Source organism: Ambystoma mexicanum, chromosome 2q (assembly GCF_040938575.1).
Source record: "Ambystoma mexicanum isolate Mex_15411 chromosome 2q, UKY_AmexF1_1, whole genome shotgun sequence".
NCBI classification, from domain to species: Eukaryota; Metazoa; Chordata; class Amphibia; order Caudata; family Ambystomatidae; genus Ambystoma; species Ambystoma mexicanum.
The window spans coordinates 646560529-646587957 of NC_090924.1; the positions used below are offsets into that span (position 1 = coordinate 646560529).

Sequence of the window (27429 nt, forward strand, 5' to 3'; positions counted from 1 at the left end):
AAAGAATGGCATTTTGATTGGCCTTCTTTCAAATAAAAAAGGAAAATGCCCATCTGTCCCTACTGCTTAGAGGGATTTCCCTACCTACTAAACTAAGGGTGCTCGTCAGTCATTCAAATAATAAAAAAAAAAAACCTATTCACTCTCTGGCCCCACCACTGTAGAAAAACAACTAAAAATACACCAGATCACTAGCCTCTCAAATCAGGTTGCCTGGCCAATGCTCGATGGGTCCCTCTTTAAAGAGAGGGTTTGTAGCACAAAAATAGCTCACAAATGAAATGGTTTCATCTCTCCGTTTAAACTCTGCTCTGTGTAAGAAGCTGTGAGTCTCGGTACAGATCAAAGGCTTCCAATTCTTCATGCGCAGGAGTGATTGCCTTATTCCTTTTCCACCACCAGAGCCACTTTTTCTTTCTTTGCTTGACCTCCTGCACAACGTGGTTGAACTCTCCAGGTTCCCTGCTCTTTATGGTTCACCAAATGTCACTACTTTCTATAAGGCTATCTAGGACCCGATGTTTTTCTGGTTGCTTTAACTGTTTCAGTGTTTCATGCCAATATTCAACACATGGGTTTCCAGGGATCCTGTTGACCTCTGTGTCAGCTTCTTTCTCTTTCTTAGAATCTGCTCACCTCCCACCACTCTAGGAAACCCTGGTCCCTTCTTTGGCTTCGGGTGTACTCCAGCGGGTTGGCATTCCAAGAGGGATGTTGCTGCTCGCCGCTCCCCTCAGCATCACCAGCTCATAAGGGTGTGTTTTTCAGATTCCGTTACTACCTACTGTCACTGCGATTCCTGCTTTCTAAGCAGAAGATTTGTTCTTCCGTTCGATCCTTGTCTCAGCATAGGTTTGCAGATCCACAGCTGCAGCGTGGTCACACAACCAGATAAGATGGTCCTTCCGTCCCAGTCTCCTTCTTGGCTGTATCACCTCTGCATAGGATTCTCTCACCTCCTCTCAAGGTTCTTCGTCTCTATTTAAACAGCCATCTTTCAAAGGGGCATGTTGCTCCTCTTTGGTTGTTGAGTTCAAGTAGAATCCAGCATTACCTGAAGCCAAAGAGATAAGCAATGTCACTATTTGTTGGATGTAGAACACAAGTAACATCAGTCTTTTCTATTCCCATATACTCAGACAGTGTATTCTTCTTAGGGAGTTCCGTTTATGGGAGTCCTTGTCCCCTAGAGGAGAGTCACTCCCAGTGAGGTTCCACTTTCCTAGACTCCAAGGAATGGGTTTGCTTAGTGGGCTCACCTCCCTAGCCTCAGATGGGGTGGCTCCCCCATGGGATGGCGGGACGAATTGTCCTGATAGCATGTTTGAGTGGAACCAATTAAATCTGTTCACAACCCGTGAAACATCAGTAAGAAAAATGGGAGTTTAATGTTTATTGTGGTTTTAAATTTTTTTGTTGCAAATGACGAACTTCAAACGTAAAGTGGCACAGTACCTCTCGAGGTAGTGGGTGCATAGTAGCCCGGTTGCAGGAATAAATGTACTATGAGTGAGACAGTGGTATGCAGACCCGAGTTTCCGGGTTGCACACTATTTAAAGCCTTCCGAATTTGACCCACTGGATGGCAGCACAGCCAGAGTGCATATTTATGGATTGTACACAGAGTGAAAGGCATATGTAGGAGCTAGTTTGAATACAAGGGAACATCTTAAATTCTGAGGCACGCGTCCAGTATTTCCTTTTAAAGGACCCTTGTACGAGTTCATCCTGGATGCTGTGGCTTTCTATACAGAGAGGTGTGTTGGTATCAGTATATTTTAAAGATTAAGTAAGTCTAAACGTGAACCTATAATGTGTTGCTTGCAGGAGTTCAAATCAATTGAATATACTTTATTTCAGTAAAAATAATATTCTTCCATAACATTTCTCAATACAAAATGCAACGTGGAACAAGCATAAATACATTCAAACAAACATACAATCCATAAGGAAGTAAGATAAAATAAAGGGAAATAAAATGCGACTGGAAATCAGCAACAACAACCCTAAAACCCATACTGTGATAAATCGCAGTATGCTGCCTAAGAGGCACTATCAGCCACATTATGGGATGCCTTATGTAGCCTGTATGTAGCCACTAGTTTGCTTCTAAATTTACCAACAAGCAACTCAACACCATTACAAACTAATTATTTCTAAAGCAGGTTGAGGTACACTAATACTGATCTGCATGGCTTACAATAAATAACCTGATCTAAAAGCAGAAACGATTGTCGCTGCCTCAGAGAGCAAAACGACAAAGCAAAGGAACAAGAATTGCAATAACTCGTCAAATATGTTAGGACTGCAAAAGCGTCTCGTCCTTACTGCCTCCTTCCTACTCAACTTGGCCGTTGTAGCGCCTATAGGGCGCACATTGGTTCAGAATTTAAAGAAATGCGTGAGCGTATACATTCCTAACCTAATATGAATAGGGCTCAGGACTAGCAACCGTTTGCATTTTTTTTTAAAAATCTAGTTGAGGGCTCAGCTATTTCTGAGCAGTGAAATTCTTTCCCAGGTTGCTCAGATTTTAGGGAAGTGGCATTGAAAAGGTATTAACATTGTTAGAGTTTTGTTTCCCTGGGTGGGCCTGCGTACCCAGTGCCAACCAAGAGGCCACAACCCACTATCCTGAGACTTCACATAGGTTAGTCACTGAAGCCGATTACCAATACCACTTTTCAGCAAATCTCTCCCGGGCGGAGTTTGGTCGTTGCTTTTGAAAGAATCACGCATCATAAGAGGGGATCCTCGACTATCTTTGGAGCCATGCAGTCATATTTTGGATGTGTAAGATGAACAGGAATACGATGAGATTGATCACGGTTTCAGTGCGCCATTTCATTTTCTTTTCCATCATAGTACTGGTTTACTACAGGCGATTTCCAGGTTCTGGGTTGTCAAGTGTCTTTGTTTGTTGCTAAAGCATGCACTAATGGTTGAAATTGTCTACTCTTGCGAAGTTCCGACTACGTACTTTAGTGTTTTTAAAAGGTAAGCCATATTACCTTCTGTTGACTATAAATAAGAAACTACTCTTCTTCAAATGCTGGAAAGCTCTTCTGAAAGACAATTTGAAAGGAAAAAACAAACGCTGCAAAGTGGATTTCTGAGCACGGGCAACGGCAACATTGGCTGTACAAGGGTGTAGGCAGACTAAGCAGCTGCCTATGTTGGCACATCATAATTATTTGTATTCTTCTAATGGCGATTGGAAGGTGCACTGATTACGTGTGCACAACATATCCTGGAGGCAGGAGCATGAGAGGGATGAACGGGCTCACTATGGGCAGATGGGCTGGGCCTAGTCGAATCAGTTCTCCCTGCCCCCAAACCTTAGAGAGCGAACATGGTAGAGCAGGACGCAAGAGAGATGATCAGCAGCTCTGTGCACCAGGCAGTTTTCCAGTGATATTAAAGCTACACAATGTACCCATGTGCAGTCACACAGCCTCTTCTCCCCAGTTGGTATTAGGTGTAGATTAGCGTACTGTTCAGCATCAAGTTCATTTCTCAGAGGAGTCACACTCTGGGATAACTCTTATCAAATTTGTAAAAAGTCGGTTGTTTTTAGAAAACATCTATCAAAAAAAAGAATGTAAAACATCTTCATGTAGAGGATGCCACTACAACGGGTGACCTGCATCACCCTGTCCATGAAACATTGTCAAGGCTTGTCTGTCAATTGTTTTTACTGTCATTGAAAAGGAAGGAGGAGAAATGCCATTTCACTCTGGCTCCTATGGCAGCCATTTTAGGCCATTGTTCAAATAACATACATTGGCCCTTACTCACCCGAGCATTTGACTTCATTCTTCTTGCTTTGACATCCTACAAGTTGGTTTGCTTCACTTGATCCTACAGCCAAGTGAAATGATCATCCATCCTTTCATGCTAAATGTGTTCATTATTATTCATAACGTGGGCTCACACATTATGGCCTCTCCGTGCATACTATGAGTAATTAGCACCGAGCAGCTGCTTGGAATTGTCAAAATAGGCTGCAGTTGTACTGGAGTCTACATGCCCTGGATGTTTAGTTATTTTTCTTAAGAATAAAATGAAATTTTAAATCTAATAAGGGAATATTCATGAACGCAGCTTTTAATTTTACAAGTATGTGTTGCTTATAGTTATACAATAATTAGCATAAATTCCCTTTTACCTTTTATGAACTAGCCCGTTAGTTTAATATTTATTTTTCAAATATTTTGTCAGTTAGTAGTTAGGTTTTGTCATCATTTTGACTGACATTTTCATCAATGTACTCAAAAATTAACTTCCACTGGGATGGAACTATGGAAAATTATCTAAGCAAGTGCGGTGTGAAGAGAATAGGTGTTCTTCCCTTTCCTTGCAAATACACGTCTGGGCTGCTGAATAAACAGTAATTTATAGGCAGGGAGAGGGGTAAATATAAAAAGAAGCCACCACCACAGGCTGTTTGTACCTCCTCAGATCCCATCTCTTTCCGATCTTCTCTTCCCATGGCAATTGCTTTGGCTTATAGGAAGTACTTTTAGCGCCACCTAATAGCCAAAACTAAAAGGGACAGATCTGTGAAGAATAGAATAGTACTTTGGGAATCCGAACGAAATCTTGATTATACTACACATGACCATAAAGCACCTATGGCTGACGTTTGAGCCATAGACTGGTTAAATGCGGTAGCATTAAGAATGAGTGATACATTCTTTCTGAGGGATGTTATTTTCTGCCATCTATTCTGCAATGGGTGCACTTTAAAAAAAATATGTCATGAATCGCCTTGTATTGTTGTGCTCCCCTCAACATCTAACCATTTCAGATGACATTGGGACTTTAAATAATATAAAACATTAAATAATACCATTCTAAAGGTGATAATATTTATTTGAGTAAATGAGCAAATATGTCCTCCCTTAGGAGGCTGTTTTCAGTGGTTTAATAATCCGATTATATATTTGCCTGGGATCTAGGGATTTCAAAGTTGAGATCCGTTTGGCATGAGAGATCTACCTGAAAGTCTGTATAGTCTGTGTGATGTATGGCCGAACATCTGGGATTGTCCTGATCTATTAATACATGTATAAGGGGCGTAGAAGGTAGTTTGGGCCCTTGCACCAGAGGGCCTTACATAGGGTATACAGGAATTTAAAACGGTTTCACTTTTTAACCTAATTGGATAAAACCTGGGCCTTATTCTGGTTGCTTGGAGTTGCCAGCTCTGTACTTTGCATGGGTAATTTTGGGTGGCCTGATTAGAACAGTTTCCAACAGTCCAGTCAGGTCTCAAGTGGAGCCCTGTAGTTTGAGTGAAACGTGCAATGAGGTACACCCAACAATCTGTTCAATGGGAGTCTACTGCATTGGCTTGGGTTACAAAGGAAAGCCCTGAGTCAGCAAGGATGCCTACATTTTGGATACCAATATTTATTTATTTATATATAGGAGAAACAATTCTCTTTTGATCACAAAATAGTGTACAATACATCGGATTTGATGGGAAGCAGTGAGCGTCTTACAATGGGGTGAGTTTTAGAGACATTCTGACCAGGCTGCGGAGGTGAGTAAATGGAACTGTCACCAGGGACAATACATAAGTGGACATGCATAGATTAAGGACACTGAACATTGGACATATTTAAGTGCATGTAGACAGTATAGCCTATTTCGGTGCCAAGCTCTTTTGTGTGTACAAAAGCCAAGGAGTGCAATTTAACAAGGAAGACCCATGATTTATTGCACAGTGTTCATTTAGACACGACAGATGCGGTCTCTTTCAGTACTGGAAGCGGTCAAAGCAGTCTGATATCTTGATGCGATTACCATGTCAGTCTGTTTGGTATGAGAGCATCTCGGTGCATCGATGTAATAAAAGGAATCAATGTGAACAGGCCAGCGGAACAACACTTCTGCATTTTATGCCATTGTCAATACGCTTGTCGCCATGCCAATATCATGCTCTGCCCCCTGGATGTAAATGCGGGTGGTTTGAGTGCAGCTGCCATGAAAAAGAATTTGGTGCACTTTTAGTTGTGGGGAGAACCGGATCCAATCTTCACCACCTTTGCACCATATCCCTTCCAGGGACAGCACTTACCATCCAGTTTGGACCAATGCACCTGTCTGTGGTGTGGTAGGAAATATCGGGTCAACCCCCTTGCGCCACACTGTCATCTGTGCCACATACAGCATATTTACCTCCCGCGTTAACTTGCCTGTATCCTCCCAGAGCAAATTAAAAGGCATGGTGATTGACTACTTGTCCCAGAGGCACATGCCAATATTCAATCTAACGACACAAGAATACACTGATATACAACATATAGCTCTCCCCACTTTATGGTGTTAGATAGCCATCCTAATATGATAGGTCGAACTAAATCGGGTGAACCAGACTCTCCTGCATTTATTTTTTGTGATCAATTAAATTGTAGTCGGACAGAACATTACAAAAAGTGGAGAAAAAAACACATGAATATCCATAACACTATTCCTCATTATAAATGATGAATTATTTAAAAGATAAAATGCTTTTGTTCTCCCCCCGCCCCCAAAGTATTGCAGTAATAGTGTACAAATGCAACCATCTTTGAAGGTGAGGTTCAGAAAATAATGTTTTGCAATTATATGTTATAATAGAATTCAATTGATCACAACAAATATATATTTGAACTAGAAATGTGCATTCTTTCAGGATTGGTCAATATCACTCTAATAGGTCGATTCTTGTTTAGGAGAAAGAATTGAATCCATATTAGCAACAAACCAGAGACTCTGTGGTAGGGTGGAATGACCACAAAATGACATGCCGTTGACTGAAGAGGATTTGAACTGCTTAGTTCTTTATCCAGGGCATTTAGTCAGTTTCCCCTTAGGTTTGTGAGCAAAGTGGCTGTAACCCTAATCAGTCCAAAGCAACGCATGATTGTCCGTCCTGGATTAATGTGGTTTCCTGTCAATTTATTCTGTTTGCAATTTAGTTCTTACTTTTCAGTTTTAGTAAACTTGTCAGTTGATGGAGATGTTTTAGTAGGAATAGGAGCAATGTTTGGAAAGCGCCTGACAATTGATAAAAAATGTATGTCATTTCTATAGCAGCACAATGTTCTCTATTGTCATTGGCACTTCAGTCTCTCACCTCCAAATTGTGTGCAGCATTGTGTGGAAGCGGACAACTTCCCTAGTCATGCAGCGCAGCACTGATGAGCGCTCCAAAGTAGCAATCCTCCCACTACAGAAGATCCAGGTTGGATGTTCCTTGTCTGCCAGTTACGAAGCAGCAAAGTTTTGCGGCCTACACTGACGGGAGAAGATAAATCGAGCCCATGAATCTGGAAGATTCAATCCTTACACTTTTTTTTTTAAACGTAGGCCCTCATTAAGAGTTTGATGTTATCTGGCCGGTATTAACAGGGGGATACCAGCAAACTGCCCTTAGCGTCTCCGCTGCGCGATATTACTGTATTACTGGGATTGTATGGGAGGCGGTAAGCTGGTATGTTCCCATTCCCAAGGAGTCCCATAAGACTCCATGGGATAGTATTGCCTGAATCACCGGCACTGGTATTACCGGTGCCAGTGATTCAGGTATTTCTTTGCCGGTAGGGGCCTGATCTACAGGCAGGTCAAGGCTGTGGGGAGATCCGTTGCCCCCACCGGCAAACTTGAAGAGAGCCAGTCCAAAAAAAAGCTAGAGCCGGCATTACCGGCATTTGTTCCAGACCGGCACAATTTTAATGAGGGCCTACATCTTAAACCCCCAAAAATGTATAAAATCAATACTAGAGACATAAACCCAATTACAAAACATAAAATACTATAAATCCAAGCCGCCATTATCTCAACAAAGCAAGGAGCATAAATACACTTTCACCTGGTAGTGGATAATGCATATTGACTGTTCAGCAAAGGGATCCTCTGTCCCAGCTTCTAACTGGGGACTTCACCGTACCCCACCATTTGTATGTTGCCCCAATGGAAAACAGTAACCACGCAGACGATTACGTGCCTCATCTACCCTTCAATTTCTGTCCTCTGTCCCTCCTGGAATGCAAATTAGAACACCTAGCCTCAGAAATATTTATAAATTGTTATTGAACTTCCTGCAGGAAAGTATTCGAGACAGACCAGCAAGGTACTGCTCCTGCTACAGTGACCTATGTAAAACTGTAGACATGCATGTAACCTACAAGTCACCGGCTCACATTACAACATGGCTGAATCTACCTTTCACACTAAATTGTGTTCCATTTATGTGATCTCTATTTAGGGGCTTCACATCCGACACATTTTGAGATGAATGGGTAAATCGTCTATACGCAGGATCTACAACATCTACCATAACTGGGAGCCCTATGAAACATGCAAATAGCTGAAATATAGGCACTTCACTAGAGACATAAGGAACAAGGTAATCGTCATAAACCATTCATTTTGACCAGATAGAAGATCTCCAATAGCTTGTCATAATATGAAGCCAAAGTCGCCATGATTGCTGGCCCAACAAAATGAACTTGGACGGTGGGCCATGGCATTGGTAAGTGGTACAGGGTGGGCCAGTTGACAACAATAAGCTGGACAGAGGCAGGAGCAATATTTCTACATGGACCCCCCCCCCAAGATGCCTTGTGGTGCAAAAGGTGGCAGGTAGCGCCTCAAAGCTACCTCCAAGATAGGACCACCGGTACTGCATGTGCTACAATTCCCTGAGGCAAGCAAATGCAGCTTCCCGAGAACTAAATGCATTATTTAAGGCTGAATGAGGCAGCTGATAAGAGGCCCATCGTCAGACCTCAGGAACCCTTTGTAAGACTTAAGAAGATATCAAGGGCACTGCTCTTCGTTTAGACAGGGGCAGGTCGCAGGTTACTCTATTGCTTTGCAAAGTAATTAACCAACTTCCAAATTCGCTGTGTGAGCTTTGTTTTCTCTGGCAACACCCACTGGAAGTGCACTACCACCCTGCACCCAAAGAAACAAATGTACGGGCAAAACCTATCTTCCAATTCTCATTCTTCAAAAAGTGTACCCCTCCATGCTCAACAAACAAAGTTTTCACTTAAAAGACAGGCCCCAATGGCTTTGCCAATTTGTATAATTATTTTATGATTTACTGATAATAAAAATATGCAAGTAATTTGGCATGTTGTTGGGTTCCCTGGTGGTTTCTTAAATAGGAAATAGGGGATGGTTTATGAATGTTTGTTGGTCCAGCACAAGATTGGGGTTAGAGGGATATTCCTGGAGATGTGTTCTGCCCAGAATAGTGGTGTTATTGAATTTCTCAACGCTTCTTGCTGGGTGTGAAATGAAGAGACAGAAAATATTTACACAGCACACTATTTTCTAAGATCAATCTCAACCCTGTTCCGAACATTCCAGTTCAAAGCCCACCTGAAGTGCAGATAATGTTATGTCCCAGTGGATAAAGCTTTTCCGATATTGCAAACTCCTGTTTCAAACGCAGTAGAGCAACTACAAAGAAACCTTTCATCTGAAAGGCAAATTCAGGTGTGTGTCAATCCCTTCAACAAAGTACAAAAAAAGATAGGTTTACATTTTGGTTCTTCTTCCTCTCCACAAAAGGTGTGGAGAAAAATCCAAAGCCTCTCGTAAAGATGCCAACTGGCAATACAATTAAATGGCAAATTGCTACATGTGAGACCAGAAGTACAGCTTTTTTGATAAAGCGTATTGAAACAAGCGGCAAACACTCAGAAGTATCGGGAATTCATAAAGCAGAACCGTAAGAATAAAAGCTATTACTTACACAAATTAACACACGGCGGGAACAGTAAATGGTTTTAGAACATACATTACTGCGTTAAACGCAGGGGGATGGGCCGTATGTGCTGGCGTTAAGGAAGGGGGGCCAGAGGCAGGAGTCATCCTGCAGCCATGAAGTAGAGTAAAGCACCCAGAGGCAGAAAAGATCACGTGACGATGGAGACACGTGATACTCTTCACTAACGAATAAAAGAGTAGCCAGAATTCAGTGAGATCTCAAGGCATCGACAAGGCGACACGAGAATAGACGGAAGGCAGACAGTGGCCCAGACGGGTGCTGGAAAAGAGCGATCCTCACGGCAGGAGGACGGCATTACTAAAGGAATACACAGGTAAGAGGCCAAGCTAGGACTCAGGCAGGGGGTGGGGGGGGTTCTTAGAAACAGAGGACATTAGACTATGCCCAAGGGGTGAGGGATAACAATCAATCAAAATTGCACCCGTTTTCACCACTCCTCAGCCCTAATGGATTTCCTGTTCCGTTTGTTTCCCCTAGCCCAATGATTGAAGCATTTCGTTCATCGGCTAGAATGAGGCGCGCTGAGATAGTGCAGAATGAAATGGAATCATTAAGCCCAAATTAAGCCTATGGAAGAAAAACAAAAAAATAAAACCATATTATCAGGGTAAGGACAGATGTTTTCCATGTACTGGCGAAACAGGACACAGGTGTAAATGAATGGATCAAGTGTAAAAATAATACTATAGGCTAGTTTATATAGCTGACCTAGTATCTGTCTTTTCGATGTTTCTTTGAGCCTCAGGAACGTGAGCAGGGTTAGAAATTGCTAAAGGAGGATAGTAGGACCCCTATATACACTGCTTGTCCTAATAGCAGAACCAGAATTGGGAGACTGGAAATATACAGCCAGGGTAAAAATCAAACCCTGGAACACTGGGACCAGGGCTGTTGAATAACAATGACCTAACAAGTAGATCAGTTCGTAAATCTGCACTCTTCTGCATTTTGTGTCTATCCAGGGATGCCTAGCTTGGGTGGATAGAACAGACAAAGATGTTCCGCACACTGTAAAAATCAGAAGTGATAACACCAGTTTGGAGAGGCGACCCAGATCAACACGATATTGACTAGCTGCATTGAGGTAATGCGAGATCATACCACTGCTGACAAACGTCTTTAACTATCAGTCTAGTATATTAAATAATTCTTGACATCAAGTTAAACCTAGGAATGGTCACTAAGACCAATGACAAAAATGTTTGTTTATCATGTGTAACCTAGTTAAAATCCCAAGAGAAATTAGTCTGAAACGCATGATAAGAAGGAGTAATAAAGTCAATGATTCCCTTCAGCTGTAAAGTTAAACTCAGCATGTTGTATTTAATAAGAATTACATCAAGGACGTGTTGAGCACTAAAATCGATTGTCCTTCATTTGCTTCCCACAGATATCCACTCGGCGAGTCTGCCCGAAGAAAGGATCGAAGGGTGGGCATTCATCGTTGATCCCCTATCGAATTTCAGAGGAAACTATTTTAAGTGCACATACCAATTGAATGTAGGAGATACCCCTGAAGAATTTCCAAGTCAAAAGAGTGACATCATAAGGAAAGAAACATGTTGGGTGTGTTATGAGTGATGGAATGAATGAAGTAAACACGGATAGCTTAAAAGTGGTATGGACTGGGGAATGTCCCCTCAATTGGAGAAGGTATTTGACAACAGATCCCTATTGAAAATCCATTTAAGTGAACAATTTTTAAAAGTTAATGAATTGAGATACCACATGATATTGTTGATGTGCAGTAGGAATGTTTTTGCTACTTTAATGTGTTTTTTATAAATTTGTATACACAATCAAAGAATAGGAGTGTATGCTTTTTATTGACATGATTTATATAAAATAATAAATTGATATTTTTGATACATATTTGAATCGTATGTGATGATTTAATAATTAGTGATACATACAATTGGGCATACCAGAATGGTCTTGGGGAAGCAAGTGACCCTGTGAATAAATTATATTTTACCAATTTGTAGAGGGTTGTTCACAAGTGGTCTAGAGAAATATTTCCTCTAGTCTCTCTAGTGTTTGCTAAAATGCTACATCTGACCATCAGGTCATGCTTCCTCATTGAGACACTTACCTGGATGATGGTGTTCTGTATTGGAGATAGTTCAGAGGGTTTCGCCTCTGCTGGTGAAGCTGCTGAACTTTGAGATTCCTGGCTTGCTGGCTGGTCTGGTGACAACGCATCGCTGCTGTCCTCATCAAAAGAGTTGGTGTCATGATTTTCAGGGAACTCTTCCTCTCCATCTGCAAGCGCAATTAGAAATACACTTACATCACAGTGAGTAACTGGTATGGAGGAAGCACCCTGCACAAGAAATGTAGATAAAATAAGGGCTTAGCTATCTCAGTATGAATGCTCTTGCATTTTCTTCCCAGGACAGTGAATTATTCCAATGTAATTGCTTTCGATCAACCTATGGTGGTCAAGGACCTATCACAAAGGGTCTGTGCTTGAAAAAGATCTTTCTTCTGCAGCAAGTGTTCCTCACAAGATCTCTTGTCATGGTAAAACAGTTTCGAAGGGCCTCCCAAAACCTCTAAGAATAGGCGTACAGAACCAGCATTAGAAACATGAAAAAACACAAGGACGCAAAAACAACGCTAAAAGTACTCCATTAGTGCCAGTTGGAGATTACAATATAAAAATGCCTCTGCCGTACTAACACACTGTTTGACCCAACAAGGGAAATTGGAGAAGCAAAAAACATGGAGCAGAAGCAGTGTTGTACAGAGTCGCCTAACTTGAACATACACATCAGACAACTCTTGAAAGGTAGTTGTTAAAACGAGCATGCAACGTTTACATACAACAAAAGGGACACTGCCTACATACATTACAAGGCAATCACCCTAAATTAGGCTCTCTAAGGCTTCTACCATGGAGCTTATTTTGCTCTTGGGACCTTGATGAGGTGGTGCTGCTTTAAGCCGTTTAAGTTCTGCAATAGGTTTATCGTGGAAGGCGCAGTGGCGTTTTACAATATTAAAGCTACACTGGGCTCAGACAACCATCATACCTATTGAACCATAACACTGGCAAGCTCAAGACAGAGGTTGCAACGCCACTTCTCAATGAACGACAGACTGCTCTGTGGCTCTTCTTAGAAAGTACTCTGCTGTCTCAAGCTCAAATGAACTATATTCAATATATTCAATAAGAAGTCCAAGTCCTGTCTCTGTATTTCTGGGATTATAGGGTCTATTTAAAACACATAACATGGGCTGATGCAGCAAACTGCAGAGAAACCTTCTGCTCCAAAATCCAGAGGTGCTCGCTGCAAAGGGGTAGTTAGGAGTGAAGCAACTTGACAAGTGCCAGAGGCAACCACAGAAGAAGTGGTTGGTACTGCTTACTGCTGGATCCAAAATATAAATGCAGAATCATACATTTGTTAGAGCTAGGTACTAAAAGGAAATGGGAATTCCTGGTGCAATTGAACACGGGGTATAAGAAAGGAACAAGTTACTTACCTGTAACTGTTGTTCTCCAGCATGGGTCTGGCATGGATTCACATGCTCATGAATATTCCCCGTCGTCAGGCTGGGAATCCTCGGTAAAGAAAAAACCAGTATCAGTTTCGTTTCTGATCTGTCTTTCGTAGTAATAACCAATCACTGGTCTCTGCGTCATACTGACCACAGCCAATGACTGCCCTCTACCTAAGCACCGCCTCTGGCAGCCATCTTCAGATTTGGAAGCACGTGAAGTGGCAGTATGACCAAGTGAAGAGCCGCAGAGGGGTAGGCGGGAGGGTTCGCATGTGAATCCATGCCAGACCCATGCTGGAGAACAACAGTTACAGGTAAGTAACTTGTTCCTTCTCCAGCATGGGGTCTGGCATGGATTCACATGCTCATGAATAAAGAATACATAGCAGTACACACATGCACAACCACGGGAGGTGGCAAAGGCTCAACATTAAGCATCACATCAACTCAACATTAAGCATCTTACCTCCTCACCAGGCTCACCTCAGGCGAACAGGTTGCGCAGCACTGCTTGGCCGACCCTGGACTCCTCCCTGGAATCCCGGTCGACGCAGTAGAATTTCGTGAAGGTGTGCGTCGACCTCCACGTAGCAGCCCTGCATATGTCCAGCAGGGGCACACCAGATAGGAACGCCGTGGTAGCTGCGATCGCTCTGGTGGAATGGGCTCTCGGACGGCCAGGCAGCGGTCGGTTTGCCAACCGGTGACAGTACATGATACAGCCGGAGAGCCATCTGGAGATGGAAGCCTTCGAGAGAGCCTTCCCCTGATTGACAGGTCCAAAGTTCACAAAGAGTTGTGACGTCTTCCGAAAACCTTTCGTGCGGTCCACGTAGAACTTCAGCGCTCTAGCTACATCCAGCGAGTGCAAAGTCCTCTCAGCCGGCGACGAAGGCGACGGGAAGAACACAGGTAACACCAAGGGTTCGTTGAGATGAAAGTCCGACGGTACCTTGGGCATGAAGGATGGGTGCGTCCTGAGCACTACCCTCGTGTCGTGGAAAGTCAAGTACGGGGCCTTGCAGGAAAGGGCCTGGATCTCTCCCACTCGTCGTGCGGAGGTGATGGCCACGAGAAAAGCTGTTTTCCACGATAGAAACTTCAACGGGGCCGAGTGCAGAGGCTCGAACGGAGGTCCCATGAGTTTGGTCAGCACCACGTTGAGCTCCCACGCCAGGGCCGGAGCCTTCACCGGCGGGAACGATCTGAACAGTCCCTTCATGAACTCTTTCACCAGATGATGAGACCACAAGGACGTCCGGCCCGTGGTTCTGGTGTATCGGGAGATCGCAGCAAGATGAATCTTGATGGACGCGTGTGCCAGACCAGCTTTGGCCAGCGTCAGCAGGTACGGCAGCACTTGGGGAGCCGTAATCCGTAGAGGGTTAATCTTCTGTGCGTGGCACCAGACAGAGAACCTCTTCCATTTGTGTCCGTAGCATTTAAGAGTCGAGGACGCCCTGGCCTTTGCAAGAACCTCTCTGCAATCGGCCGGTATGTCGTATCCTCCAAACTCTAGCGCTGCAGGAGCCAGGCCTGCAAGTTCAGCGACTTCGGGTCGTGGTGGAGGATGGCGCCTCCTTCCCTGGAGAGTAGATCCGCGTCCGCCGGCAGCTTGATTGGCGGGGACGCCGACAAGTCCAGAAGGTCCGGGAACCATATCTGCCTCGGCCACGCAGGTGCGACGAGGATCATCCTGCACCATGACCTCTTGAGCTGGTTGACGAGCCGGATCAGCAGAGGCAAGGGAGGGAACGCGTAGAGGAACAGGCCCTCCCAGGGGAACGAGAAAGCATCGCCCATGCTCCTCGTCTGGGGAAACCTGCTGGCGAACCTCCGGCACTTGGTGTTCGTCGCCGTCGCGAACAGGTCGATCTGGGGTGTGCCCCACCGTCGGAAGAGGCGATCCACCAGATCCTGCCGTAGTTCCCACTCGTGGCACGAGCGCAGCTCCCTGCTGAGTGAGTCGGCGATGGTGTTTTTTATCCCTGCCAGATGAAACGGCACCAGAAGAATCCCTTGGGCGACGGCCCAATGCCACAGGTCCTGCGCCTCCTTGGACAGCGCTGGGGACCTGGTTCCGCCCTGTTTCCTGATGTAAAACATGGTGGTGGTGTTGTCGGTGAAGATCCTCACCACCTTGCCCTTGAGGGACGGAAGGAAGGACCTGAGGGCCCAAAACACTGCACGGAGCTCCAGGACGTTGATATGCAGGGACTTCTCCGTCCCCTTGCGTGCAGATTTTCGGTGTGCGCTCCCCACCCTTCTAGGGAGGCATCCGTGGTCACAGTCACCTGGTGGGCTGGGGTCTGGAAGTCCATGCCCGCCGTCAGATGCGCGCGGGTGCCCCACCACCGTATCGCTCGTCGGAAACTCTCGTCGAGCTTGATCCTTTCCTCGAAGCTGCCCGTCGTCTGGATCCAGCGCGCATCCAGGAACTCTTGCAACGGGCGCATCCGGAGCCTGCACATGGGAATGAGGTAGATGCAGGAAGACATCATCCCGAGGAGGGACTTGATGGACCTCACCTTGGCCGCGTCGGCCACCAACATCCGTTGCACCTTGCCCAAGATGGTCCTGGTCCTCTCCTCCGACGGGGAGGCCAGAAGGGACACTGTGTCGAGCCTCGCTCCCAGAAACAGTGCGACTTGCGCGGGCACCAGGTGGGATTTGGCGTAGTTCACGGAGAATCCCAGGTCCGTGAGGAGTTGGACGGTCCTTGCCGTGTGAACCACGGCGAGCTCCCTCGTCTTGGCGCGGATGAGCCAGTCGTCCAGGTAGGGGTAGACGTGAATCCCCTCGCGGCGCAGCTGCGCCGCCACCGGTGCTAGGCACTTGGTGAAAACCCTGGGTGCCGACCGTAGTCCGAAGGGAAGGGCTTTGAACTGGTAATGACGCCCTTGGACCACGAATCTGAGGAATTTTCGGTGCCCCTTCAGGATGGGAATGTGGAAGTAGGCATCCTCCAAATCCAACGACGATAGGAAGTCTCCTTCCTCCAGCTGACCCAGGACGTGCTGGAGGGTGACCATCCGGAACTTCTGCGCCTTGATGAACTTGTTCAGGCGTCGCAGGTCCAGGATGGGGCGCCATCCTCCCGTCTTCTTCTTCACGAGGAAGTAACGCGAGTAGACTCCGGAGCCCCGAAGCCTCTTTGGGACGAGTTCGATGGCGCCCTTTCTGAGCATCGCCTTTACCTCCAGGAGAAGTTGAGGGACGTGAAGTTCTTTCCTGGCCACGGGGGGGACGCGCGGGCACCTTCTTTGAAACTCGAGCGCGTGGCCCCGGGCCAGGGCGTCCAGCACCCAACGGTCGGTGGAGATGGACTCCCACACGCTGACGAAGCCCGCCAGCCGGCCTCCCACCGGGGTGCTTCGGTGGGGGCCCGACCCCACGGCCGGTTCAATCCTGCTTGGACGCGGCCTTGCCGCCTTGGCTTCCTTGGCGACGACGGCGGGGTCCGCCAGACTTGCCTCGTCCTCTGTAGGCCTCTTGCGACGACGAGCGGGCCGCTTGACGGTAGGAAGCGGAACCGCCGCCGGAACCTTTGGAGGCGCCCTTGCCTCCGCCGCTCCGAAAGGGCGTCCGCCGTTGCTGCAGTACTCCAAGGGCCCGGGCCGTCTCAGTATCCGCCTTGATGGCCTGAAGGGAATCGTCCACTGTCTTCCCAAACAGGTTGTTCCCGTCGAAGGGCATGTCCAGGACCCTGGTCTGGACGTCCTGCCGAAAGTCCGTCGCCTTGAGCCATCCGCGACGTCGAAGGCAAACGCCGTTGCCCATCTGGCGGAACCCAGTGTCGGCGATGTCCGTCGCCACGGTGATGGCGTGGTCCGAGGCCACCTCACCTTCCTGCAGGATCTCAAGGGCCTCCGCCCTCTTGTCGTCCGGCAGAAAATCCAGCAGGGGAGCTATCTTGTACCAGAGTTCCCTGTCGTAGCGGGCCACGATAGCCAAGGCGTTGGCCGCTTTAATCGTCGTCGCCGCCGACGAGATGACTCTGCGTCCCATGGCATCCAATTTCTTTCCCTCGCCGTCCGGCGGGGAAGTCGACGTGGAGGCCGCACCCCCCCCCGCTTTCTTCCTGGCTGCCGCGGAGACGACGGAGTCCGGGGTAGGCTGGGCCCGGAGGCATAGGGGGGCCGAGTCCGGGACCCGGTACTTTTTCTCGTACCGGTCTCTTCTCGCTGGCGTCGTGGAAGGGTTCTTGAGGAGGGAAAGGCCCTCATCCCAAATGTCGTCTAACAGAGGCACTGCGAGGACCGTCTTCCTCTTGGCCTCGCGCCGTTGGTAAAGGAAGCCTTCCTTTTTCTTCTCCTCAGGGCAGAGTTGGAAAAGCTCGGATGCCCTGGCGATCATTGAGTGGAACGATCCAATCTCGTCGGGCGGAGAAGCCCTGGTGGGAGGCGACGACGGAAAATCCTCGTCGTATGCCTCGTCGTCCGTACCCGTCGCTGCCGTGTCAGTCCCCGTATCATCCCCTCGGGTGGACGGGGAGGAGGGCTGGACGGGGCGCGACGGTTGAAAAGGAGGCGGTGGATGGATCCTTCTTTTCTTGGTAGGGGGAACACCAGAAGGTCCCGGTTCTGGATCCCCCGACGGGAGAGGTTCCTCCGTCGGTAACGGCAGTCTCGTCCTTATCTCGGAGCATAAGGACTGTATAGCCAACAAAATGGCCGCTGAGTTGTCTTGCGGCGCTGGCAGAGGGGAATCCGACGGGCGAGCAGGGGCCCCGTCGGTATCCTCGACGATGTCGTCGTCGTCACCTGCGTCGGGGCCCATTCCGACGGGCTGGTCTTGTTCCACGCCTAGGCCGTGGCTTAAGACCTCGATCAGTTCCTCTTCTGAGGTTGAGGCCGAATCGACGACAACGCCCTGCCCCCCCTTCTTCTCCACGGAGGGTTTCACGGGGGTCCTATCGATGGGCACGAAAGAAGACTCCCTCCGAGGAGGCAGGGAGATTCTGGGCCCCGAGGCCACCACCACTGGTGCAGCCTCCCCAGGCTGGGCCAGGGCCGCCGCGACCGTTTCGATAGAGGGCTTGGTCGAATGGATCAAGGCCTTCACCACCTTAGGTGCGCTCACCGCCTTATCCTTGAGGGAGGGGGCACTGCCACGCTCCTCCTCTGCCTTAGAGCTCGACCGGGGTCTCTCCAGGAGCTTCGCCGGGTGCTCGGCCTTCCTCTTACCCGACCCAGAGCGTTGGCTCGTGGTTGATGGTGCCGGGGAGGGTGCGCCCTGCCTGGCGCCCGTAGAGCCCGACCGTTCGGCGCTCCCGGTGCCAGCGGACTCGCGGTGCTTGGCCTTATGTTGGGCCCCCGTCGCCGGGGCGCCCTCAAAGGTCTTAGAAGACCGCTCAGATTTCTTCTTCTTCTCGCCAGACGGGCTCTTACCCTCCAGCCAGCTGGCGAGACGCTGATGGCGGTCCTTCATGGTCCGTTCCGACATGTTGCCGCAAAACGCACAGTCCTTCTCCACGTGCGTCTTGTCCCCATGAAGGCAGTAAAGGCAGAAAGAGTGTTCGTCCTCCTTGAAGACGTTCTGCAGCTGGCATCCAGGGCAGGCCCTGAACAGCTTTCCGGGCGTCGAGCTTCCCTTCTCCTGGGCCATCTCCGAGACCGGGCCTGAGAAGCTTCTGGAGTCCTCCGAAGTGTAGCTCGACGAAATCTTCACCCTTGAGGGGCACAGATGAATCCGACACGGATCCCCGTCGATCGGATGTAGGATCGGTGGAGCTTGAGGCTCTTTTGACCGAAAGAATCGAAGTTTTTGTGAAAAAGCGCGAAAAAATAGCACTAACGCTCGAGAGCAATAGCACGAGGATCCCAACACATGAACGTGCGGTAAAAATCTGAAGATGGCTGCCAGAGGCGGTGCTTAGGTAGAGGGCAGTCATTGGCTGTGGTCAGTATGACGCAGAGACCAGTGATTGGTTATTACTACGAAAGACAGATCAGAAACGAAACTGATACTGGTTTTTTCTTTACCGAGGATTCCCAGCCTGACGACGGGGAATATTCATGAGCATGTGAATCCATGCCAGACCCCATGCTGGAGAAATGCAAAGACATTTGGTTGTTCTAAATAGAAATCCCATTCTCTTCCCGAATATTACGCACGTTATCAGGAGCACTTTAAAACCTTCAAGACTTACTGTAGCAACAGGTAATTTTGTGGGGATGGACCCTTGCATTCCCAGCTACAGTAATGAGGTTCTGGACTAGATCTTGCTTCCTCAAAGCCTTTCAAGGGTCGGTAAAACGCTAAAGCAGACCATACACAAGGAACTACGAAGATCTTCTGACCATAACACAGTCATTGGATGGTCCAAATGGTTGGTTCCCTTTTAAAAAGAAAATTCCCTTAATTGGTTAAGCAATTTTCGGCCCGATCCCAGAGCTTTGTCTAAAGCAACCATTGCAATCATAAAAGAGCCATGAGGGATTGAAGAAAAACGAAACCGTGTGTGAATATTTCCAGCTCAATGGCTTTATATCATATGAAAAGCAACTTATTTAAAGACTTTGAAAGCCTATTTGAACAGATCTTTCCCAAAAGAATTAAAATAAATCCAGTTTTATAATACAATTTAATTCAACAAGCCGCTTGTACAAACCCTCCAAAAAGATGGTAAGTAGCTAATGAAACCTCATCTACATTTGTAAGATGACTCCTAGGAAATGTAACACGATTGCGACACCTTCAACTACTTGGTGAATGAGGCCAAGTGTCTCGGGTCACTACTCTTGAAATGAAGAATTGGAGACATGCAGGTAGGCCTTGCGATTTGCTGCTCAATGGAGAAACGGTCACCATCACTTAAAACCACCCATTAAGGAGGGTGTGTCGAAGTTGGGAGTACATGTTTAGATAAGGACCCTGCTAGTAATGCTGGTTACACGCAGCCAGTCACAGGAACTAGGATAAAGGATGTGCATTAACCAACTGCCAACTACCAAAGCACCAGGAGACATTCTGACGGTTCAGACCATCTGGATGGCACATTAAATGAAGTGTTTGCTACTTGCTTGCAATCTCAATTAAATCCCATTTTATTGTTTTACAGTGGAGTGTATTTTAAACTCTTGTGTAGTTAGAAAATATGCAATTTATACTTTGGTTGCTGCCGACTTTGATGGTCAATGTCAGGTAGATGGTTTATTTTTATGGCAAATCTCTTTCACCTGTGAGACCCCCAGCACTTTTTGCTGGACTTGTGGGTTTTTCGTCTATGTTCCTGGGCGAGTGGTAACCTTCCCCCCCTCCCACCCCCACTATCCCATTCTTTTACTCTGGCCATAGGAGTCATGTTTGTAGTCATGCTTATCTACAACTTTTTAGGCATATAAGTGACTTTTGCAGCAAATCACTTTCTGTGTAGTGTTGCTGGGGAGCCCTTGGGCCCTTTTTATTTTATTGTATCCTCCTTGTAAGAACACATATTCTTAAGGGTAAAGGGATACTTTTTAACCTTTCTACATTTTATATTGTGAGATCAGCACGCACCGCCATATGTGGAGTGCTGAGGGGTTACACAGTATCCCCTTTCTCACTGCGTCTGTAACATTTCTGTTAAAGTGCCACGCATACCTGAATGGCTGGTGGCAGTGAATGCTTTACTGGCTTTTTTAATTTTAACTGGCAGGCTCTGCTCACAGCCATAGTAATGCACAAAAGGGTCACCATTGAACCAAAATGGTGACTATTCTTTTTTTCGCCATTTCTTGTTTGCTTGTCTTGTTTGGTCCCTCTGCCATGCTGGGGGGTCCAGGTTTTACTTTTGTCTTCGGTGAAAATCCTTTGAGAAGCCTGCAAAGACACCAGTGTGCTGGTCTTTGTTTTATAGCATGCCAACATTGAACCAGTACCACCTGGGTGGCTGGCGGCCCCCCAAAGTTTGAATGTGACATGAATGACAATTGGCTGGGTTTTTGGATAAGAGGCGGGATTCCTGGTGCACAGTCGACCACTGGAACTAAATCTGAAGATGAAGAGTAGACGTCTGCAGCTACTTGCAGTGATTAAAGATGCCTGCTGAGTGGCTGCTGCTGTGCTGACCCTTTCTTCCATGCGGCAGAGGAGCTCTGAAGAAGACAACTTCATCTATTAGGCTGGTGGGAACAGTCAGCCTTGAGACGACCTGCATTTTAAAACATTGCACGGTGACCTGCAACCTTCCTGGGCTGCAATCAGCCTAGAACCTGGGACCGGAGACCATCATGCAGTGCATCATCTTCAGAATGTTGAATCCTCCCGAAACTTTGGTGGACTCCTTCTAGAACTCCAGAGGCAAGATTCCACTCTTGATGTCCCCTCACCAGCATGCTGGACTGAGAAAGCAAGGCAAATAGACCAGGCGAGAGTCGTTCATCTGCTGGTATCCTAAAAAGGGTGGCAAAACTACAGAGCCGCGAGAAGCTTCAAAGAAGCCTTTGTTGGGAGACTTTTCATTCCGGTGCAAAATCCCTTCCAGTATCCCTTCTTTCGTCAGAAGACGAAGAATTTGTTGACTGGGTCCTGCAGCTGCAGCATCGTGAGGGCATCCACCTGCATCATCTTCACTGCTGAGGTACTGTGAGAATCGGGCTAATACTTACCCAGAGTCATTCTGCCGCTCGTGTGTTATGGAGGTGGTCATTTGTGCGTTTGGATGTTCGCCCAGGCCCAACACTGGTGTGCATTCAGGGAGCCTTCTACGAAGTCCCTGAACCTTTTTATCTACACAAAGCCCATTACTTACTTGTTACAGAAGAATCCTCAGAACTCTGACTTTTGTACAGCTTGTGTCTTATAATGTTTTTCCTACAACAGGCCACTGATGCCCAGTGTCCCTCTCGGACCCTGAGAATCTCATACCTAGATAGTCAAGGACTGCTATAGCCTAAGGCCTCACTAAAGAAACTATTACAAGTGTTGAAGTGTCTGCCTGCTTATGTTGTTCTTGGAACTTCATTTTATTCCTGAAACAGAATATTCTACAAAGTTTACAAAAAAGTGGTTTTTACTTACCTCGAATTGCATACTGTCGTTCTATAAGTTTACACTGTGGTTTACTTACCAGAAGTATTGCTTTGGTTTTCTATTGTGTTTGGCAATAATGAATAGTACTTACCTTTCTGAAGAATTCTCTTTGCATGTGTGTACATACAAAATAAAACATTTTGATAACTACTAGAGTGTGTAAGTGTTTCTTTGGGCCATATGTATGCTGCAAGTTCTTTGTACCTTCCTACAGCCCTCTCGCCCGCCTAAGAAAAGCCTGGCTGCTCTGCCATAGCTACCCCTACCTTGAGTGGTGCAGGCCTATAGAGGTTGGAGCTCTTTATTGCCAAGTAGAAAGAGTTTTATAAAGTCCTAGATATATCGAAAATCCCCAAAACAGTCACACGCTAGAATCCGTGTTTGTTGAAGAAAAATCAAAACTTCCACCAGTACGGTTAATATTCCCAGGAAAATAGAATGCTGGTAGCAATTCACAAGAAAAAGCATGATCTGGCGAGGACTAATTGGTCCATTTTGGACTCCTCACACTTTGTAACTTGTTTAATTTATAGACCACTTTAGCCAAAGCACATGCCGAGAATTTAAGAACGTTAAAAAAATAAAATAATGTAGCTGTTAAAATGGTTAAAACATTATAGTTCAATACAAAGGAGTTATGCAGGTGAAGGAAAAAGCAACAGATTACATGTGGTTTCTAAGATGTCTTTTGAACATAGAAACAAAGCACATTTTAAGATTTCAGAGCTAGAATGGAAATGGTTAACTCTAGCTAAGGCACGTGAAAGACTTGGGACATAAGGGCAGCCAATGCAGAACAAAGGATGTGTGTTCCGACAATAGGGATGGCTATCGCTAACCCAGAGTACAGTACAAGGCAAAAACACTTTCACTGGCAGTCCTGCGACAGTGCAGAGCGATCGTGCCTTGAAACCAGAAAGACTGGACATAATTTGCTCAAAAGAATGTACTAAAACAACTTGAAAACGTAACGTTCAAGACACAAACACATTAGTTAAAAACACAGCTGCAAGATACAAATACAGCAGCACACAAATGAAACCCTGGCAATTTTTCAGTACCAGCACAAGATAAAAAAATAATTGAAGAAAAAAAGAAAAAATGAAAAATGTAAGTATCGCTGCATATTCATGAGGAATCTCTCCACCAATGGGAGCATGTCTGTGGGGACAGGCCCTCCACTAGTGGAAGTAGGGTCAGCGAAGAGACACCCTCTTCCCCGCAGAACTTGTGGAGTGACTCTGCACTGATGAGAGGGAAGGGAAGGGAAGGACATCTTGCAGCAACAAGAGTACGATTAATGGGCGGGGCAGGGATAAAGTCTGCAGTGATGGATGGAGAGATACCTTGCACGAAAGGCACTGGAAAGGAGGGAGCTATCCTGCTTTAATGAAGAGATCATGTAATAATTAAATCAAAAAGCAAGCATGTGGGGGAGAGACTGTCCATTAATGAAGAGCCAGGAGAGGAGCGTCCTTGCTCTAACCTAGAGGGACTAAAGACAAACCTAGAGAGACTAAACTCTGCAACTAATTTTGAGAGGAGCGCGGCCTGGGTACTAATTGGGAAGTGGGAGAACTGATCAGGAATGCTGACGTGTAAGAACATGGGAAGGAAATTAAAAACATCCCTTCTGTCATTATTTTCCTAATGGAATTACACTCGGAGGCCTTTGTCGTGGCATTTCAGACCAACAAAACATTATTAATTTACTCTATTTTTGGGCGCCAACAGTGGAGCTGTTCAGCTTTATGGTGCGACCCGGACTCGCGATCGCACAGAAGTGTAAAACCTTCCAGGCATAGGATTCAATGGGAAAATGACAGCTCGCATTTAATCATCCAAGCAGAGGGTTCCCATTCGTGAGGAGGCAGAGATGGATGTAGGTGCTGTGGTGAGCCCTGAATCTGCTTGTACGGGTAAGTAAGGGGCGTGGGGCTAATGTGAGGCATCGTTTTACTGCGTCTATACTTGATATAATGTTGTTCTAACCCTAAATTGAAAACGCTTTTGCAGCCTTCAAGATTATTTAAAAAAGATATATGGGCTTTATTCAAGTACTTAAAGTAAAGATAGTCAAATACATTTTGAAATGGGTCTGCAAATTACAGTTTGCACAATGTTTCACTAAGCATAGACATAGTAAAGACTTCCGTCTACTGAGGTGAATGGACATCTTTCTACTATGTCTGTATCAAATAGAAGACATTTCGTATTCCAACAAGAGCAAATGATGCCATGTTGGGGCAAAGCCATCACATATACGTCTTTGGGAGGGCAAAGGCTGGCACATTGGGTCAAAGCCAAAACTGGTGTGTTCTTGCTAAGACAAATGCTGCCATGTTGGGGTAAAGCCATCACAGTTGTGTCAGTAATATTTGGGCAAAGTCATCACAAGGTTATTCTTACAAGGTCAAATGCTGGCATTACTTTTGTTACTGTCTGTGCTGCATATCTATAAAAAAAAAATGGAAACTAACAGCCGGGTATCTATGTGTTTGTCAGCATGCATGCTCCCTGTTTCCTCCTGTGAGGAGTTGGCAGGTTCTATTTGCCCTCATTTTGAGAGTGCTGGCATGGCCTCTGGAGGGACAAGTAATGATGAATAACTGGCAATTAAAAAATAGAAATATTAATGAATTAAATGATTTGCACATAGTCATGACACTGCTGATTTGATTAGGTTTCTGAGAATTTTCACAAGAGCCACAGTTTTTGGTTGATTGCAGAATGGCAGGCCTTTAACCCTTTTCCATCAGACTTGCGATGATAATGGGAGCTCCACATGGTTGGGTCTCCAAATGCATACTTGCCTGTAATGGCTTCCTTGACCGTGGAATCCACTGGAAGGATGTTCTTTTCCACCAGTTCCATGGGCCCGGGCCGCTGAGCAATCTTCTCGTTCAGGTCGTCAGCTAGCCGGGCCCTCTTCAGTTTCATCTGTGTTGCTTGCAGGGAAGGCTCCGCAAACGTCTCTGAAGGAGAAAACACAGATTGCTTTTCACAGTCACACATGGTCATGATCCATCCAGCTTAGCACACACTAGCGAACCCAATGTCCCTATGGCATTAACAGCTCAATTATACAGCAGCTTGATTAAAACATTTCTAAACTCTTTGGCTTTGGAGTGTGATTAGAGTCACCAACAGGTGTCAGGGGTCCGGCTTCAAGAGCATGATTCAGGGTTCGAAATTGAGGTGAGCTTGGAGATATTTAGCTCCTGCTTGTAGTTTAGGAGAGCCTGGTCAGCTTGACACCAACAGGTAACAGGAGCTACTTTTGGCTCCCATGGACAACTGATAGAACACAAGCACACCTATATAATTTTAACTTGGGACAACCTATAAATAAACATTAGGACACATCTATATAACATTTAAAGCATAAGGAGTCATAAATAATGGACAACATGATATTTGTGCATATGATGTGGAAGTCATATTTGCAGAGTGCTTTTTACTAGCTCCCTACCCCTCCGTGGTAGCCTAGAAGCCCCATGAAGGGGTCTAAATCCAGATTGTCTGAGCCCTAGGAGTTTGTTGATCTCTAGGTAGGACTGAATTTGGAGGTAGGCTGCCTTATCAATGATTTTGAGGAGGAAGGGGACAGTGGTTATTGGCCTATAGTTGGTTGGGATGGTAGGGTTGAGCAAAGCTTTTTGGAGCAGAGGTAGTACCCATACGTCTTTCAGGTTGGTAGGAACCTGGCATGATTTAAAGGAGGCGTTTATTAACATAGTGATAAAGGGAGTGAGATCTCTCACTGCATCTTTTATAATTTGAGCAGGGCAAATGTCACCTTGGCAGCGTGACGGTTTCAGAGAGTTGATGATTTTAGCGACCTCAGTCGTAGTAACTTGAGCAAATTTGAATACTGGTAGAGTATTGGTGAGGATAGTAGCGTCTAGGTTCTGCACTGAGTCAATACCATTGATATTGAGTCTTTTAGAAGAGATTTTCTTTTGAAGGGTCTGAAAATATTATTAGCCTCTTCAATGGCGAGTTGTGTTTGGCATGTGTGAGGGCTCCCCCTTATTTCCCTACCAAACATTTGTTCTCTGGAATGTAGACTTCAGCAACATTTTTCCTGAAGACCCCAACTATGGCTACTCATGTGCCAACCAATTTCTCCATCCACAATCTCAAAATCTTACCTCTCAGTTGCCACCCTTTGGTTGGGTGGCTCACACACCACTACATTTCTACCAGGTGCTATATAGGCATAGCCTTGCCGGGCTTATCTTTGTCAGAGTGAGATGTTCTACATTTGCTCCAACCAAGTTGCTCCACTTTGCTTTGCCCCCCCCCCTCCGTTTGTCTGCCTTCCTTAACCTTATGTAGCCCATATTTTTTCATAAATGTATTCAAGAAATTGGCAGATAGTGCAGTTGTCATAACAATTATAAATATAAATCAAAGATCAATCAATGGTCACATTATAATAATCACAATAATGTTTTCGTATAGTACTTCATGTCTGATTCCTCTCACTGTAATTGGGGTTATATATAGCACATTTTACTGCTATTTATTCTGTTTTCACTGCACTGTAAATAGCTGGTTTTATTACCCAATGTATTGGCACTCATTTTACGGACCTTGGGCAGATAAATGCCCGAACCTGCCCAGTCAAGATTCCTACCTGTGTTAGCACACAGATCAGGTGACCGGTTAACTTGCGGAGCTTGTTTGCCAGCTAGTGTTGATTTATGTTACCAATACCTAGCGCCAACCCACAGACCAAAACACAACAAATACTCACACCAACTTTCAGTCCCAGCATTCAACAGAGCTAAAGCCGACGGAACCAGCTTTGAAGTTTTAGCCCCAAAAGCCTGGAACTCGCTTCTGCCCAGTCTTAGAAACGAAGAGTCCCTCATCACATTCAGAAAAACACTGAAAACAAAGCTGTTCAACTAAACCGTTTATTACTTTGCACTGCCTCCAACACTGTTCCTTTGTAACCACGGAACACATGTCGACAATGTTTATATACCTGTATCTGCCTCCAACATTGTTCCTTTGTAACCACGGAACACCTGTCGACAATGTTATATATACCTGTATCTGCCTCCAACACTGTTCCTTTGTAACCACGAAACACCTGTCGA

General features: G+C 46.0%; 1 protein-coding gene across 2 annotated transcripts in view; it reads right to left on the bottom strand.

The window, feature by feature from the left end:
- Window positions 1-27429, bottom strand: part of MRTFB (myocardin related transcription factor B) — a 498019-nt gene that overhangs the window by 201861 nt on the left and 268729 nt on the right. For both annotated transcript variants that reach the window (XM_069647827.1, XM_069647828.1), the window contains exons 5-6: window positions 25132-25293; window positions 11886-12055 (exon numbers count right to left, since the gene is read on the bottom strand). In XM_069647827.1, coding sequence (XP_069503928.1) covers window positions 11886-12055; window positions 25132-25293 — 332 coding nt within the window. The remainder of the gene's footprint in view (window positions 1-11885; window positions 12056-25131; window positions 25294-27429) is intronic.